Source organism: Neodiprion lecontei, chromosome 1 (assembly GCF_021901455.1).
Source record: "Neodiprion lecontei isolate iyNeoLeco1 chromosome 1, iyNeoLeco1.1, whole genome shotgun sequence".
Taxonomy (NCBI): Eukaryota; Metazoa; Arthropoda; class Insecta; order Hymenoptera; family Diprionidae; genus Neodiprion; species Neodiprion lecontei.
The window spans coordinates 23,016,871-23,033,355 of record NC_060260.1 but is presented as its reverse complement, the minus strand read 5'-3'; the positions used below and the strand labels follow the sequence as shown (position 1 = coordinate 23,033,355).

Sequence of the window (16,485 nt, the reverse complement as noted above, 5' to 3'; positions counted from 1 at the left end):
ATTTCGATGCAAGACCATCGAATCTATTATAATTGCATATAATAATGAGAAAATATTTTTTTGCAGATATAATGAATACGTAGTGTGTTCATCCGTTTCAGCCGCAAACGGATATTTATTTATAGTAAATTATAAAGCTAGTTTTCAAATATTCAGAAAATAATCAACACTGCTTTATACACCAAAAAATGTGCTGTAAAATGTTAAAAATGAGTGGTTAAGTTTTCTTTAAAACACAAATTTTGTTTCTGTCTCGCGATAAACATTTTAAGGCACAAAGTATTCCATACAAGTATTAGAATTTTATCTCAACCACTTTTTTCTCACATGTTAGAATCAGCTGCATGTATTCGTCTAAAAACTTTAAATATGTTCTGTTGTCTGAGATTGAGTTCTGAAAGTGAAATACTTTATATTGGAAACATTCATTGGCCGATAATAATTTTCATCTATGTGAATGTTTTACTCAATATTTAAGATTGTGAATATAATGATGCATGAAATTAATGTTACAAAAAGTTTCAATAGATGTTTAATAAAAAAAAAGTCCATAATACATAAAATTTAGCACACTAATGTATGTAGTATAAAATACAGAAATAATTAGACGGACACGGTTAAAAGTCTTGTTACAAAAATAGTACAGTGCTTCATTATTTCCTAATTTTCATGTCAGTTTATTAAACTCTTTGCAATAGGTTCACCTTAGTTATCGTCTTCACTCTCTATGCTTTGGCATTCGGACTCATTCAAGGCATTGAATTGTTTAGGCCAGCTTTTGATCGGGCGATCGTTATACATCTAGAAATCGAAATTAAATATGAAATCATCTTCACATCACTAAACGTAGTCTAATGTTAGAATAAATACTTCTAATGTTATATAAATATTAAATATGCATAAAGCTTCAATAGACTTTTTACAAATATTAGAAATAAATCGAGTATATTTTTGTGTTTTGGCGTCTTTAAATTTACCTTTGAAACGAATTCTAACAAATGACGTTTCGAAACCTCTTCCTCGGCACGCACACCCCAATGAAACTCATATGCAGGTGGATCCGATGATCCTATCTTGGGCATTTTTAAATACTGTTGTTTCACAAATTCCTGAATAGAAATAATATTTACATTAGATAAAGAAGAAGAATAAAAGTTAGTTGACGGAAAAAATGTTTAAAATACTATAATCTTTAGATGGAGATAATGTATATCATTACCGCTAATAAGATAAAACTTTCTGAGGATATGCATAAACATATTATACACCTTTCAAATGAATCTTTGGTATTGGTATAAGAAGTTGAATAAAATTTTTTTTCATTATTTTTATTACTTATACTTACCACAGTGATTATTTTGTGTACATCACCAAACATCTGAGTCTTAAAACCGTCTGCAGGAATTATTGTCAATTTTCTTAAAAAGTCCCATAACAATTCTAAAACATCAATTACAGTAAACACACAGATCGCGTATGATTATCACACAGACTGATCCACATTTGACTATATTAAATTGCTCAATGAAAGTAACGTTAACAAGCAAGTAAAAACAAACCTTCCTTGCATATGCCATCCAACATAAAAATATGAGCAAGAACCAAAATCAGCAAAATTCGACAGGGTTTTTCGCTCTCCGGACACGAAAGATGTGGAGGATTCATTGTAATAGCATTTGTCAAAATGTATTTGCCAGTTTCAAATTCTACCAGATTAAAACCAAACACCTAGAAAAATGAGAACAAGAATAAAAAAATGTTCACCAAAACATATCTAAATTCTGTATTGAATTACTTGTTGAATTTTTCTTTCCATTCTTACTTGAGTCAAAGTGGCTTTAACTATGGTCATAATCTTGCGATAATGTTTATTATATGTTCCAAAAACATTTTTAACCAATTGTGGTCTTTGTATGACATGCTTAGTTCTGTCAACTGCTAATAAATATCTTATCACGCTTCCGACTAGCTGATTTTCTTCTTCAGCAGTCAGATCTTTGCTTTGAGTTGCTTGAGACTGTGTCATGTATTCATCGTCATCATTTTGCTGGGTTCTCTGGCTGGTTGGTGAAGTGTTTTTGGTATTTGTTTTACTGGCTTGCGAGGCGTTTCTAGTAGATCGTTTAACTGATGAGGTATTTCTAGTAGAACTCTGAGTGCTTTGTGCGGTACTGCGTGTATTATGGTTTCTTTGAGACATGGCTAAAAGGTATTGATATTTTTATTCGACATTAGATAAACTAGGAACTAACCCAAATTCTGCTTAATATAATAATAATTACTGCCAGCACCCGCCGATAGGGTATGTCTCCAGGAGGCACAAATGCCTGTGCGGAGCAAAAGGGGAAACGAATCAGCAACCATTATATTAACATTGCATATTTTTTAATAACATTTTGAGAATAGCTGCGTTGTTTGAAAATAGTTGTATAGTATGCGTTAATACACTTTGTGTGAAATACTGAGTTTATGTATAGAATAAGAGTTTATGAAAGGTATGGTGAAAATTTGACGACTTCAATCACAGACGAAGGCAGGCATAATTACATTTTAATACTGATAACTTTTAATCACAAATATCAAACTTATGTTAATTATAAATTGTTTGCTCCATTTCCTCAAATTTTTTAGCTAATGTTGACGTTGCAAACTTTAATACAATGATTTGTAAATCAGACCACAGTTATGGCATTACTCTACATAAATTCCACATTGACAAACAAAATTGTAAAGTTATTTACTGTCTCACTATTTTGTGCAATAAATTAAATCCAGCCCTATGGCATTGCAGCAAATCACCGTCCCGAATGTAAGGTTATAAATTGTTTGGACTATGAACATCAACACTGAATTACTCGGGAACAGTGGGCGAGCATTATTTTCAAAAAGAAAAATTCTTTACGTACCCTCATAAACGTGAAATACTTAATGGATATAAAAGTCGTGAGCACTTAATAACGATCAATTCCAAACGTAGACGAATGATTTATTCCTTAAGTTTTGTTGTCTATGTCAGGTTTGTCGTAATGATGTTGGGAAACAATAACACTGATGCTTCTGCAGCGCTACCTTATGTTGACGCCAAAAGCATGTACTTACTTAGTTTTTGAAGAAACAGATTTAGGTATTTACCACGGTATTTACACGTCGAATCTTTGATTTACGTAATACCGTCGGTAGCATAGGGAACACTGCTGGGATGTCGATAACAAATAATACAGTGGCTACCCTAGTTTCCTTCCCTATCGACAAACTATAAATTCTTTGGTGACATTGTGATATTCATTGAGTACCGTCCGTCTGGTAAGGCACACCTCTACCAACCATGACTCGGCCGGCGCGGCATTAGAATATGAAACGCAACAAAACCAGATTATAAGTTAAGAATGTAAAAAAGTAGGAGAGATGCCGTGCTCACCATACGAGCAAATTTATGACTAGCTTGTAAGAAATTCAGTCATTTTCTACTGTATGGATAGGACGTCAGCCTAAGGAAGTAAGACCGATCTTAAAATGTGTATGAATTTGGTTACATAACCTCTTCGGTAACCGCTAACTCATTTCGACGGTCGTGCGATCAGTAAAATTAGTCAATCAGCCTATGCGTTACTTTTCAATCTGCCGTGCGGTATCGACGTCGTCGTTAGCGTAAATCAAAGAACAATCTCATGATGTCTGGACTAATCAGAAATCTTTCACTTCAAGCTAAGCACTTGGTAAGAAGGACCATGGCTCAACTATTTATTGTACTACTATTAACACTTGTTTCAAATTTTTTTAATTTTCAAACGTTATTGTTGCTTCAAGCATCTAGAGAGTCCCATCTTATTTTGGAGCCTCAATTTCTTACCGCTAACTAATTTCTGGTAATTGTTGGTCATACTTCAGAGAAATGTTATTTGGATTTGTGCAAATTTGGGAATTTGCACAATATTAACATCCTTCAGTCGCTGTTAAATTGGAAACAATTACCTAGATTTATACTGTTGTATAGTTTAATGATTTTATTCTAAGTCATCAGTGATTAAAAGGTGTCGTCAAAACTAACGTTTTCTCTGGCAGGTAAAACAAGGACTGGCACAATCCGCAGTAAACGCAAATATCCGTAGCTTTACTGTTGGCCCCAGGCTGCTAAATGCGTCGGGACCTCAGATCCAGAAGCCAGCCCCATCATTTACTGGCACCGCAGTAATCAATGGAGACTTCAAGGACATAAAACTAGAGGATTATCGAGGAAAATACGTCGTCTTGTTTTTTTACCCATTGGACTTGTAAGTAGTTTATAATTTACAAGTAGGAAGATAATGTATTGGCATTTTTGCTAGAATTTAGCTGATATTAATGGCAACTAATTTCCATAATGCAAATATTTGTTACATTGTTTCTCTAGAAATTAGTTTTATCGCGCTGTGCGGTATTTGTATTTACATATAGACAGAATATCTTTTACCTGAAAGTACGACCACAATGTTTCAGCACGTTTGTTTGCCCAACGGAAATAGTTGCGTTCAGCGACCGAATGAGTGAATTTGAAGCGCTCAATACAGAAGTTATCGGAGTGTCAACTGACTCCCACTTTAGTCATTTGGCCTGGATTAATACTCCTAGAAAGCAGGGGGGGCTCGGCGGACTTCGTTATCCGTTATTGAGCGATTTCAGCAAGCAAATTTCAGCAAAATATAACGTTCTCATCGAAGATGCTGGGGTTGCCCTGCGAGGACTCTTCATCATCGACAAAGAAGGCGTATTGCGTCAACTGAGTATAAATGATTTACCTGTTGGCAGAAGTGTTGATGAAACACTGCGGTTAATAAAAGCATTTCAGTTTGTTGAAAAACACGGAGAAGTTTGCCCTGCCAATTGGCAACCGGATTCGAAAACTATCAAGCCTAATCCTAAAGACAGCAAGCAGTACTTTGAATCCGTTAATTAATCAACTTTGTCATACTTACGCAGACTACAGAAACAGACTAATATGGCAAGAAATACTGCGTAGTGGCTTCGGTTGTTTTTTTCTTTGTCTATTTTTCCCCGAAGGACAGAATTTTTCGTTGTAAGTGATGATCCTACGTTTCAGATAAATTACTGTTTGCAACATGTAAGAATGCAAAACTGATGCATTTACACACAATATGTGTTCTGAGACATTGGAACTGTAAGAAACAATATTTATGTATAAAAAATTAAATTGAAATGAGAATGATGGTAATTGATATAAAATGTAAGAGATACCCCATGTTTAAAATATTTTCAATTTATTTTTCTATATCATTTGGTACTTTAATGGCTGGGTAATCGGAGCTCTGGGTTTTCTTATACTCACTTGTGAAATACGAATAAAATACAAGCATAGCACAGCATTTCAGTACTCCTTTTTTGTCAACATATTTCCCTTTTTTTCTGTTTTCAAGGTTGATGATATTAATTAGGCAAATTTTGAATGACTTCCACGGCTTCTGTTTAAGTCAAGATAATACTTTCGTGATAAAAAACACGGAACACTTTTTAATCATGTAGGTACCTACCACAAAATTTGCTGTATCCTCAACATTCGCCTATTTTATTTGTGGTTTGATAACAAGTAAGTTAGACCTCATCAACCGTTATTTGAATTTCACGCAAGTATGTCGTTTTGTAATCGTCTTTCGAATTTAAGTTATAAATATTAAGAGATCTACACATACCAGATATTCAATGTTCTCACTTCTGGCATTATTAAGCTCCTCAAACCTTTGAAGCATACATTTTTCCTTGCAGTCAAATCTTTGAAACTGGGTATATGAGGTTTCTCGTGGTCGCTGATTTAAAAAATGGGGTCAGATCTGGGAAATTTACAAAATTCCGAACGGTGGATCTAAAACGAGCAAATTGGATCAAGTTTTACATTTTCAGTCCTCCATATTACATCCGCTATTTCGAATTTTGTAATTTTAACGTCCGATTCGTTTTTAGCAACCCCAAAAAACCTAGAATACCGCGTTCCACTTTTATAGTCCCCATAGCCTTTCCACAATTAGATTTAGTCTGTAAAAACAGGCGTTTCCAACAATTCGTTAATTTATATATATTATATATTATTAAACCATCAACATTGAGGTCTCAGAAGTCCAAGTATGCAAAGAAATGACAACGATATCTCAAAAATTGAATGTATATCTTGAATAACCAATTCAAAAAAGGTGTCTCATATGTGAGACGCTGTGCCGCAAAGTCTTAAGGAAGGGTTTAATTGTAAGTTGTCTATTGAAAATCAATGTAGAAATTCTTTCATCTAATCGGATCTCAACTCTTATTGGTTCGAATCGCGTTAATCGAATATTTGCGTACAAGAAACGATGAAGTTCGATAGAAATTAACAAATTCAATGAATTCCATGGGAAATATTTTGGTTTATTGCTAACATGTATGGTTTAAATTGAGCTGCCAAATGTGTTTGGCCAATAATCTTAAAGCTAGTGTATCGAAAATCGGCAAAAAAAATTTTCCCGAAAATGGTTCTGTTTTATCTAAATTTGAATGTTTCAAATTTATTTTTAAGACCCCTGGTTTCCCGATTACATTTTATTACATAGAATATGTTCTGAAGTTAACACTAGAAAAAGGTTATAGAGAGTATTTTTTCATTTAGGATTAAAAAAAATGGTTGTTGAACGTGAAGGCGCGTCAACTCCTCCCAGTAAGCGGCTCAGCATGAACCGTTATTGTTATCTAACGGATATAAAATGTCGAAAAATAATATCGGAGAATTGAAAGATTGAATTTATTCGAAGATGAAAAGTTATTAAAGCATGTATTGACTGACACAATTCAATGCTTTGGGCATACTCATTGCTATGCAATAAGCGTAAATGGGTATATTCACCAATTATTGACATGATTTTAAGCCAGAATTAAAATTTTCATGTATAAACTATAATATCTTGTAGTGTATACCTACTAACGATAAGATGCAAAAATCCTGCAAGTTTCAGACCTCCAGGTCTTACGGTTCCGGAAAAATGTGCTGATCAATTTTTAAACATCAAACACATTAATGTTTACATAAAATTTTTCATCTTAATCTGATCGCGGATACCAAATGTGGTCTGAGATGTTTTTGATGTCAGAGAAGTCTGACCTTTCCAATTAGAGAGTCCATTTTTGGCTAGATCCTCACGAACCATGAACAAACATGATTTTCCGCAGAAAAAGCTTGTTTCCGGTCGATCCAACTTTTATTGCAATTTAACCTCACCATTTGAAAGCTCGTCCTTTTTCCGACGTTAGTAAGAGTGATAACAGAGTTTTAGGTGCTTCGAACGGGATCGCACGGAAGCTGTAATTGGGTTTATAAAGTATCAGTTTTTTTTTATTGGTGAAATATCTTCATTTTGTTGACGTAAATTTTATTTGTTATGGTAACTAGAAAAATTCAGTAAAACAGGTTTCGTTAAAAAAAAAAACTGTTTAATTATTGTTGGAATTATGAAAAACGAGGTTCAAGTAACCATTTTGCGCTATTGTTGATCTTTTTTTGTTAATTGCAATGCAAAATCAGTTTGTTCGGTTACTCTGCTTTTTTAGTTTAACCAAGGCTTTAACATCAATTTATTGTTACACAAGCATTAAATTTTCCCAACACTTACAAGAAAATATAGCAACAGTGATCATAATGAGAAAGAATAGTAACAGATACTAGACTTTCTGGTAACAACTACAAAAATAATTTTCATTTTGTACCTAGAACTATATTTTTCGATTGTGGTAAAAAATGAAAATAGTTAAGGACTGAGCGGTAACCGGAACTAAAATTTTCTCGCAGTGTGAGCACCTTTCGCCTCTGATACTTTCGAGAATCTCGGCTCTAAAAATTTGTCGTATTTTTCTTTGTCATTTTGAGTGCAATAAACAAAATGCATCTTTTTTAAATTACACCTTCACTATTCACATAGATCCGAAGCTTGAAGGATCTGTTGTGTCCCTAACTGAACTCTTGGGGGTGCGATTAAAGATAAGCGGATAGTTGGACGCTTAAGTCTTCAGTTAGGGACACAACAAACCTTGCAACCTCAAGATCTATTCGAATATTGAATGGTATAATTAAAGAAATATACATTGTTGTCCGACCCTCCTTGTATAAGACGCCTTTTTTTGAAGAAACGAATCGAAACGAAAAAACGGTGCTTGACTAGAATAAACAAAAACGTATGCATGATGAGCGCAAAGTGATTTCACTGGTGTGATCGTTTCAATATGACAGCTCCAATGCAAGAAATTAAATTAGATCTAAATAACACCAAATTTTACCTTGGGGTCAAGTGAATTCGGGCTTGAAACTTTTTGAAAATGTTCTTTTTCTGGATGCCAAACATTTTATTCCTACTTCAGGCATAAAAGCTTTTGGGGTAATTTTTGCATACTCACCCTACTGGACCCTTTAGTCAGATTTTATTTTTATACCCGACTTATAAAACATAATGTTTTATAATTGTAATTGAAATAATATAAAACGAATGAAGCTGGCTTCGATAAGTCGGCGGATCATCGTTTCTCCAATTGACACTTCAAACGATCGCCGCTATCCATTAACCAACCGCATATTAGCAGAGATTTGAGTCGCTTAACTTCCCATTACGTCCGGAATCCCCGGGATGTCTGCAGGTCCATACAGAGTGTACAGACCTACGTACGCATGCTTAGCTTAGGGGTTCCGCCGTGTTGGGACCACCTAGCGGGTTTGCGGGGGTGGAAGAAAAAGGGGCAGGGATGAGGGGAAGGATGCGGGGTGGGCGACCCGTTTGGTTCAATCAGGCGCAGGGGGGGCAAGGGGATGGGGATGGAGGGCGGGGAAGTATGGGTTGAATAGAGAGCAATCTCTCGCCGGTTGATTTGATTCTTTGTGGTGAATGGTGATGGGAGCGATAGAGGATTTAGTCACTGGAGTCCGGACTGGATTATCTGCACTCTTTCCACTTCGTAATTACATGTAACATGTCTATATGATGTACGCTACCTGCCAGCCGTATATACAACTCTTTCAAATTGGGGAAAAATTTTTTACTTTGCTGGAACAAGGTCTGAACGTTAATTTTTAACGTACAAAACATACTTCCGAAGCATATTAGGATTTTCAGTTCAAGTGTAAGACATGCATCACAGCATGTAAATTTCTCCTAGTCAAATAACATGTAAATCGGCTTCAGTTCACCATTTTCAAACAACAAAAGATAAAAGTGACTTGATTTTGTTAATATCTAATTTCCGGTAACTCCAATGTAAAAGAAAACTATTTTTCAAGATAAATTAATTACCTACAGGATTATACCTATAAAAAAGCGTAATTAAAACTGGAAGGAGTATATTTTTTCACACGAAATTCATATGGGAAAGAGTCATATATGGTACGAGGCATGTCTTAGACTTGAGTTAAAAATCCCATACTGCGGAAGAATTTTCAATTTGGTAACAAATAACGATTAGACCTTGTTCCAGTAAGAAAAAAAAATTGCAGTTATCCAAAACCATCTTATGTATACTTATTATCTAACCGTCATTTATTATCTTGATTGTACAGCGCTTGATAAGTTACAAGGACATCAAAAGCTGAAGAAATTCGAAGAGTTTAAACGCCCAGTCTCAATTTAATGTCTCTATCCAGATTTATTTGAACTGCAGTTTCGTCCTTTTCTCGGCTGTGCGTTGTGCAGCAGCTTCAACAAGACAACGGGTTTGTGAGTCGTCCTATGGATACGATAGATGAATGCACGGATGGATTGGATACATGTACATACGTACGTACTTCCGAGGATTTGGCATTTGCAGGACTTCATTTTTGATGCTTGGCATTTTTTGGCTTCGCAGCATTTGCTAGCCCATTTCTTCACGTACGTCGGCATCGCGTACGCGTGTATGCAGGGTCGATTATTTAACCGAGAGACACGCAGGGCGAGCAAGGTGGTCGTATCTCGCGATTTAGTTTGCGTAGGTAGAACAGAATTTATTACTTATGAACATCAGTAATAATTTTAGATTTGATCCATCGACTTCCGAGATGTATATCCTGAACAGTATCTCCCCTTCGAGCGAGATGAACGCCGCATGAACTTCAAACTAACAAAGACAAATTTTCAAAATTTTCGACATAAGGGACTACTTGCCCGTAGAGTACAACGAATGACCCAATCTTTTATACACCCAGCTACTTTCATACCTTTTATGTGGTCCGAAGGGCGATGATGCTCAGATACGCCAAGCTTTTTTTTTACACCGATGCAAATTTACAGCCAACTCCGAACTGTCTATCTTTACCGTTACTGGAACTTATTATTATATGTGCTTCTTCGAAAATTCCATCTGCTATTTATCCTGATAATATTCTGGGCCGTTCCCGTAAATAGAAAGTCCCTTTCTCAAATATTAAATGTGAACTTGAATTGTTTTTATCTGCGTTTCGGATAGTACTTTCCGTTACTTATGGATTTTATTACAATAGTTTTTACTCATTTATTTAAATCGAAATTTGTGCGAGTTTACATAATACCGAGTCTTTGGAGTGACAATGTAACTGTTACACGAACACTTATGAAACACAAAGTCAGTATCGTACTTCATAAATTACCGATTTCAAAGTCGTCCATAGACTAAATAGATTGAGTTTTGTTTCACGGAGTTTTGTATGTGAAAACTAATTATAATCTTACATGATTGTTGTTATTCCTAGGGTAAGATGTATACCACGTGGGGTCGTCTTCAATTCTACGTAAGCGTGAAAAAAAGAAGGATATTGGCTCCAACGTTATTTCAAATTAGTTTGTAGAAGGTGCGCTTTTAATGCTCTCGAGATTTACGTCGAACGGAATTTCGCCTTAAGCTACGTAATAAATTGCCCCACGTCGATACTTTCGCCAAGCTTGCCGAGAATATACAAGCAGTTTCCTGTACTCGAGTTTGACCTTATAGATCTAGAGATATACTGCTGCTCTAGCAAATTGACCGATCGTAATTTAACGTTAAAACAATTTCGCGTCATCGCTGTCGAAATGCGAAGCCTGCATTTTGTGAAATTTTCCAAATTCTGGCTTCATTTCTTCACAAGAAATGGATATAAATTTTACCCTCGCAATATACACGAAGTGCATAAAGTTATCAGCGTTGATTCTGTAACCACAAGATCAATACGACATGTGACTTTCCAGTCAATGCCTGCAGGCGTTGTCACCTACCTATATATACACGAACGAATGTGTAGACAGTTTGGGGCCATACCTTAAACGCGAGATCCGTATAATAAACTTAAAAAACAAAGCCTATATACGGATACACAGGTATACACATCGAAGAAAACGAGGGTAGTTGAAATGGGGTTGGCGGCTTGCTTGAGCTAAATAGAGAGGCGGTTTTCGTTCTCCGGTGGTAGTCTTGGTTTGATGGCCGGGGGATGAGGCGAGGACGGAAAAGCGACACCAGGGATAAACGGCTCATCTTATCCTTATATCCTTATCCTTGTAGCCCCCCTCGCGTCTCAGCTATTTCACGTCTTATTCGACTTTTTACGTGGGGTCGCGAAGATGCGACTTTCTCAGGCGTTCTACGTTCACCCGACCCCAAGATTCACGAAAGTAAAGTAGGAGTATCTACGGTTACTTCCTCCCAGATTCATCCAATCAGCTATAACAATTCGATCACCGCAACGGTGATACTTATAGATCCAGATCCTAACCATTCCAATAGCTATTTGACAATATATTATGTAGACGTATGGATCAATGTTTACCTTTTTTTCGCCGATCTTGAAAACCATTATGGATTACAATCAACGGATGCTTTTGTGATTTTCAAGTGCCGATGGATAGGTTTCAAAACACTGTGTGAGCAGCGAGTAACGTAACCTCCAAAACAGGTGTATGCATGATAGCCCCTGATGACGAGCATATTTAGCATTGTATTCCTTTCATGTTATTCCAGCTAAAAAACAATGCTTTTTTTTCCAAGTCGTATGAGTCGATCACTGAACTTTTACGAAAAGCAGAGCGAACCATTTCGCCGAATTTAGGGGCCATCTGTTTTAGCTGGTACGCGCAGAAAATGCAGTATTTTGCAATGCCGAGTATACTTCTAATGGCCATCGTGCATATGAAGCTTATGTTACTCGCTCCATTAATTCATACAGTGCTTTGAAAAGATAAATGTGACAACTTGAAAATTACAAAGAAAGGTAGATGTTCTCATTTAAAATGGTTTTCCAGACCGAGGAAGCAAAGAGCAAGAAATTAGTTTCTACACCTGATAGTATGACGTCTCAACCAACCCATTTTAAATACCACATCAATTGAGAATTTTCGTTAAAAATATTCTACAGTAAAATTTAGTGCTCCACTGAAGTGACCGTCTAATTATTGGCCAGGCGATAGCTGCTTAGACGATAAGGCCACTGACTGATCGAGTTCCCGTTTCCCCTCTCCGAGGGTTGGCGGCGCGTCCTCGACCGATTCTCGAGGTGGTTCATCCTTCGCCGGGGTAGCTGGAAAGCAGCGAAAACGACGTCGTATAATCTACGAGGAGGGACTGACGTGCCGAGAGTGGGGATTCCCGACGATGGGGAAAAGGGGGAAACGCTACGTACCGGAGCTTTGATTACTTGTTTTAATCTTCTGACTGCCGGGCGAGCATCTGTCCCTCAAAATCTGTAATTGCAGGCCACCCCTTCGCAGTCAATGCACCGTTAGTAGTGGTTTCTATTACTTTTCTATTTGCCAGTTTAAACAACCTTGCACAAATTTAGCCCAGCACTTCACTTATGTGGTACGTGGTATTAACACTTGTTAGCATGCACAATCAAAATCTGATAATGTAGTGCATTGTATTTACGAAATGATGAGCGACGAGATGTTGCCGATATTCTTCTCGGGACAATGTTTAGTAGGATTACATAGATTGATTGCTAATATTGTCATTTGTTAAGGTTTCTACGTTTTTGGGAGACTAACGTTAAAAGCTGCAAATACCAATTCAGATTGTCACTTTACATTCCATGTCGGGTAAATTGATTTCTTGAAAGTTAGTTCAAATTTGTCACGCAATAATAATTTCTTAGATTCAAATATACAACTACACTTGACTAAATGTTAATATTGACAGATTATGAAGTAACATCTTTAACGGGTTCAAAACATAATCTAGCTGCTTTTTACACGCCTGGAATTTTACTTCGCATGCATGATTATTTTCATAATTTTTGAGCTATCCAGCTATATTTCAGTCCGCCTAAAAGAATCAAGGGTCGGTTGAAAAACTTGTTCCATATCGTTGATTCTCAATTAGTGCTACCATCCAAACGGAATTTATTGCGATGCAAGGCAAGACTGGTAGGAAAAAACTTCAAAGTTTGACAAAACTTAAAAATGTTTTCTATTTCGGACGAGAATCGAATGTATAAGTTTCTCTTAATGATTTACGCGCATTGCACATTGCAGTTATTACACTGTTGCAATTTTTTGGGTAATATTACCATTACTTGGAGTGGCGTCAAAAAAGTGACTGCATTACCAAATTTCATGTCTTTTGTATCAAGATAGATGCGAATGACTCCTTCCACCTTTTAGAGAAATGGATATTTTCCATAGCTTACAAATGCTAAATTTATCGGTGAAATTTCACAACAGTTACAAAAATGTTGAAAATGGTCAAAAATGAAAATAGGTATAAGGTCTGTATAGAAACCACAGCAAGAAACTCTTGATGAAGGTTTCACGCTACGTACATTGAGATAAGTTTGTGGAGAGGGATAATTTATTATCTTCCTTTGATCTGCGAGTCTGGCTCGTACTTATACACGTACTCGTTGTTAAGTGTACCCAATAGTTATTCGTCAGAGAAATTAGTGAGAGTGACTATCTATCCTATCGTGTTGTAGTACTTATCTATATCTCTTCTGTGAGTACAAATCCACGTCCACGTATACATGCAAGTCACAAACACCTGGAAATTCGTATCTGCACGATGCGTGTATGTGTACACGACAAGCACACCGTCGAGCAGTAAGCCTCTCCACCTCTTCGTAGGGGTGGTAAAACGCGAGTTCGAGTGGACAGAGGTCATTAGATTGATGAGAAGATTCGCGACACGCCATTGTGGGGCTGTAATTCTCAAACGCGGGAGGGCGACGAGGTCAGGGGTAAGAAGAGATGAGCGGAGCGGAGAGAGGAGGAGCGTTGGGCCGTCGTCATGCAATATGCATAATATGTTCATTTGCATCCCCGCGGCGCCCCGAAATGGTTAAATATGTTTGATTTAATGGGGCCGCGACATTTGTGTTTAAAGATGACCCGACGAATCGTCGGGGGGTTGGGAAAGTTTAAATTTCAAACTCGTGCGGTAAAACGTAACGCGTGGATGTATAATAACAGCTACGTGGATATGCTATATTTTTTATGCTCTTTGTAAGAGTCACTCGCTTTTATCTCTTCCATCGATCGTTTTGTATACGGTTACGGTTATTAATGACACCGCGGTGCCCTTAATTACGTGGGATTCCGCTAAAATCCTTAACCTCATTCATTAATTAAATTACATGTAACATGGTCAGCGATTAATTTAACTTCCATTCCTTTCATTCGGATTATTGTTGAAGGACGAAAAGGGTGAAATGGAAACGTTGATTTTACGCCGTTTCATATTATACAATTTTATTTGTTTAGAAATGTCGGAGCGTTATTAATTTTAGTAGAATAGAGAGAGGCCAAAATAACAGGAATTACCTTAATAGAGAGCGGCTCAAATGAAGGGATCATCCGAGGGACGATGTGGCGAATTATGGACCGCGAACTAATGACGAACCAGTCCGTGCTCGCTCGCTGTCGAAACTTATCTGATCTAATCGTATGCGCTCGTCGTTATTAAAAGGTTTCAGACCTGCCCTCTCGCGGCGAGTGCTATAATTAAAAACTAATCAAATAGCGCTTGGCCTTGAAAGCTATAGAGAGCACACCAGGCGCGAACAATGGCACACAGCGTAGTATCAGCATAGAACAATGGCTTACGGTAATTTGACGCATGGAGAAAATTGCACGTAAAGTTAATATTTCGACTGCTTGCTCAATGAAACACAAAAGGTTCGGTTAGGGCTCTGTGGCACACATGAATTATTATTGTAACATGTAAGAAATATATCATGTAGCTTTATTGTGTACTAAAATGATAACACACGGCCAACACCATTGGGTTACAAGTGCGAGAAGTAGGCGATTTCTGACGAGTGTGGAGTTTGGTAATCAACCGAGTCAGATATCGCTCATCCACTCGTGTGAGATACGCTATTTTTCTGCAATACCTGTGAAAGAGAGTTTGATTTGTAAGCTCTATGGTGCCATGCCACTGACAGCGCTTAAAATCGAGGATAGATAATTTATGCTCAATGACATAGTGCGTAAAATCGAGTTATTCGAAAGTGCAGATGCGCCAAAGAAAGCCCTAGGGTGTAAAATATAGCCTTTCAATTATGCGCATGCACCAATGTTGTTTTCCCGCACTGTTCGGACATGGGGCATTTTGCGCACTTTTCACAGGCTTTGAAAATCGAACTTTCCTAGCCGGTGTTGAAAGATACACTATTCTTATTATCAAGGAAAACTCACTGTCAGTGATAAGTGTTTTATTTTGCAAAATTATACATGTGTTGATACTTTAACTGTGTAATTAATAATTGACGAGTTTTTGTTAAACTTATGGTTCAATCAACCTTCATTAGCCTGTACAAAACTTTTGTACATACACTATAATTGTTTTTAACGGTAAACATGACATCACCGGCATTTGGTTTACTCACACCTAATATGTATACCGATTGTCTAATGTTTTCTCGCTTTATTCATAAATTCTTGTCTACCGAGAAGAAATACTAAACTTATTGTTAGACGGCCGAGTAACGAAGAACGTACCGCGGCAACATTTTGCCAACTTACTGAAAATAAGGTACGAGATGTCGAACTCCCCACCGCGGTCAAGTGGCGAATTGAAATGAAGTTGGTGTTATTCTAATTTCTAGCAGTAGTCAGTTCACCAACAGTCAGTCATCGCTAAATTAACAATAAAAGTTAGCCAAACTTTTTCGAATTACTACGTGAAGTATTTGAGATGTGCTTAACCTAAAACAATTCGCATCACTTACACAACCTCAATAGACCGTGGTTGACAGTTGAAGCTTCAGGTGGTCAGCCTGCGTGAAATGACGACGAAGCTCACGCATGCGCAATCTTCTCAATTGAAGCGTCTCCTCTCGCCGTTGTATGTAAAATTTATAGGCTGTAGTGAGTGGCGGCGATAATGACTCAATGATTGCGCGGTTCACTTGTTTTGACTAGAAACGATTGACAGCGGTTCGGAAACGAGGTCTCAGCGGACGCAAGCGGCGTATGACGACTTTCCTCGGGCGGCCAGGGGATGGGGTGGGGGAACGTAAAGCGAACAAACGAATGGGCGAACAGATGCAGGGGCGTCGGGGGAGTCCGC

General features: G+C 37.2%; 2 protein-coding genes across 4 annotated transcripts; one reads left to right on the top strand and one right to left on the bottom strand.

Moving 5' to 3' along the window:
• Positions 1-514: 514 nt before the first annotated feature.
• On the bottom strand, positions 515-3,054 carry LOC107222689 (non-structural maintenance of chromosomes element 3 homolog). 3 transcript variants are annotated; one of them, XM_046746424.1, is made up of 7 exons: positions 2,907-3,053; positions 2,283-2,327; positions 1,823-2,202; positions 1,560-1,728; positions 1,346-1,440; positions 978-1,109; positions 515-801 (listed from the first exon to the last, which is right to left on the bottom strand). In XM_046746424.1, the coding sequence occupies exons 3-7, from the start codon at positions 2,198-2,200 to the stop codon at positions 706-708; spliced, it is 870 nt and encodes a 289-aa protein (XP_046602380.1). In that variant the 5' UTR covers positions 2,201-2,202; positions 2,283-2,327; positions 2,907-3,053; the 3' UTR covers positions 515-705. The 3 variants fall into 3 exon arrangements, with proteins under 3 accessions (XP_046602380.1, XP_046602373.1, XP_046602387.1); XM_046746417.1 differs by lacking the exon at positions 2,283-2,327 and having other exon boundaries at positions 2,907-3,054; XM_046746431.1 differs by lacking the exon at positions 2,283-2,327 and having other exon boundaries at positions 1,346-1,395; positions 2,907-3,054.
• Positions 3,055-3,337: 283 nt separating this feature from the next.
• Positions 3,338-5,360, top strand: LOC107222694 (peroxiredoxin). The gene is made up of 3 exons (XM_015662165.2): positions 3,338-3,716; positions 4,063-4,271; positions 4,477-5,360. The coding sequence occupies exons 1-3, from the start codon at positions 3,669-3,671 to the stop codon at positions 4,931-4,933; spliced, it is 714 nt and encodes a 237-aa protein (XP_015517651.2). The 5' UTR covers positions 3,338-3,668; the 3' UTR covers positions 4,934-5,360.
• Positions 5,361-16,485: the final 11,125 nt, after the last annotated feature.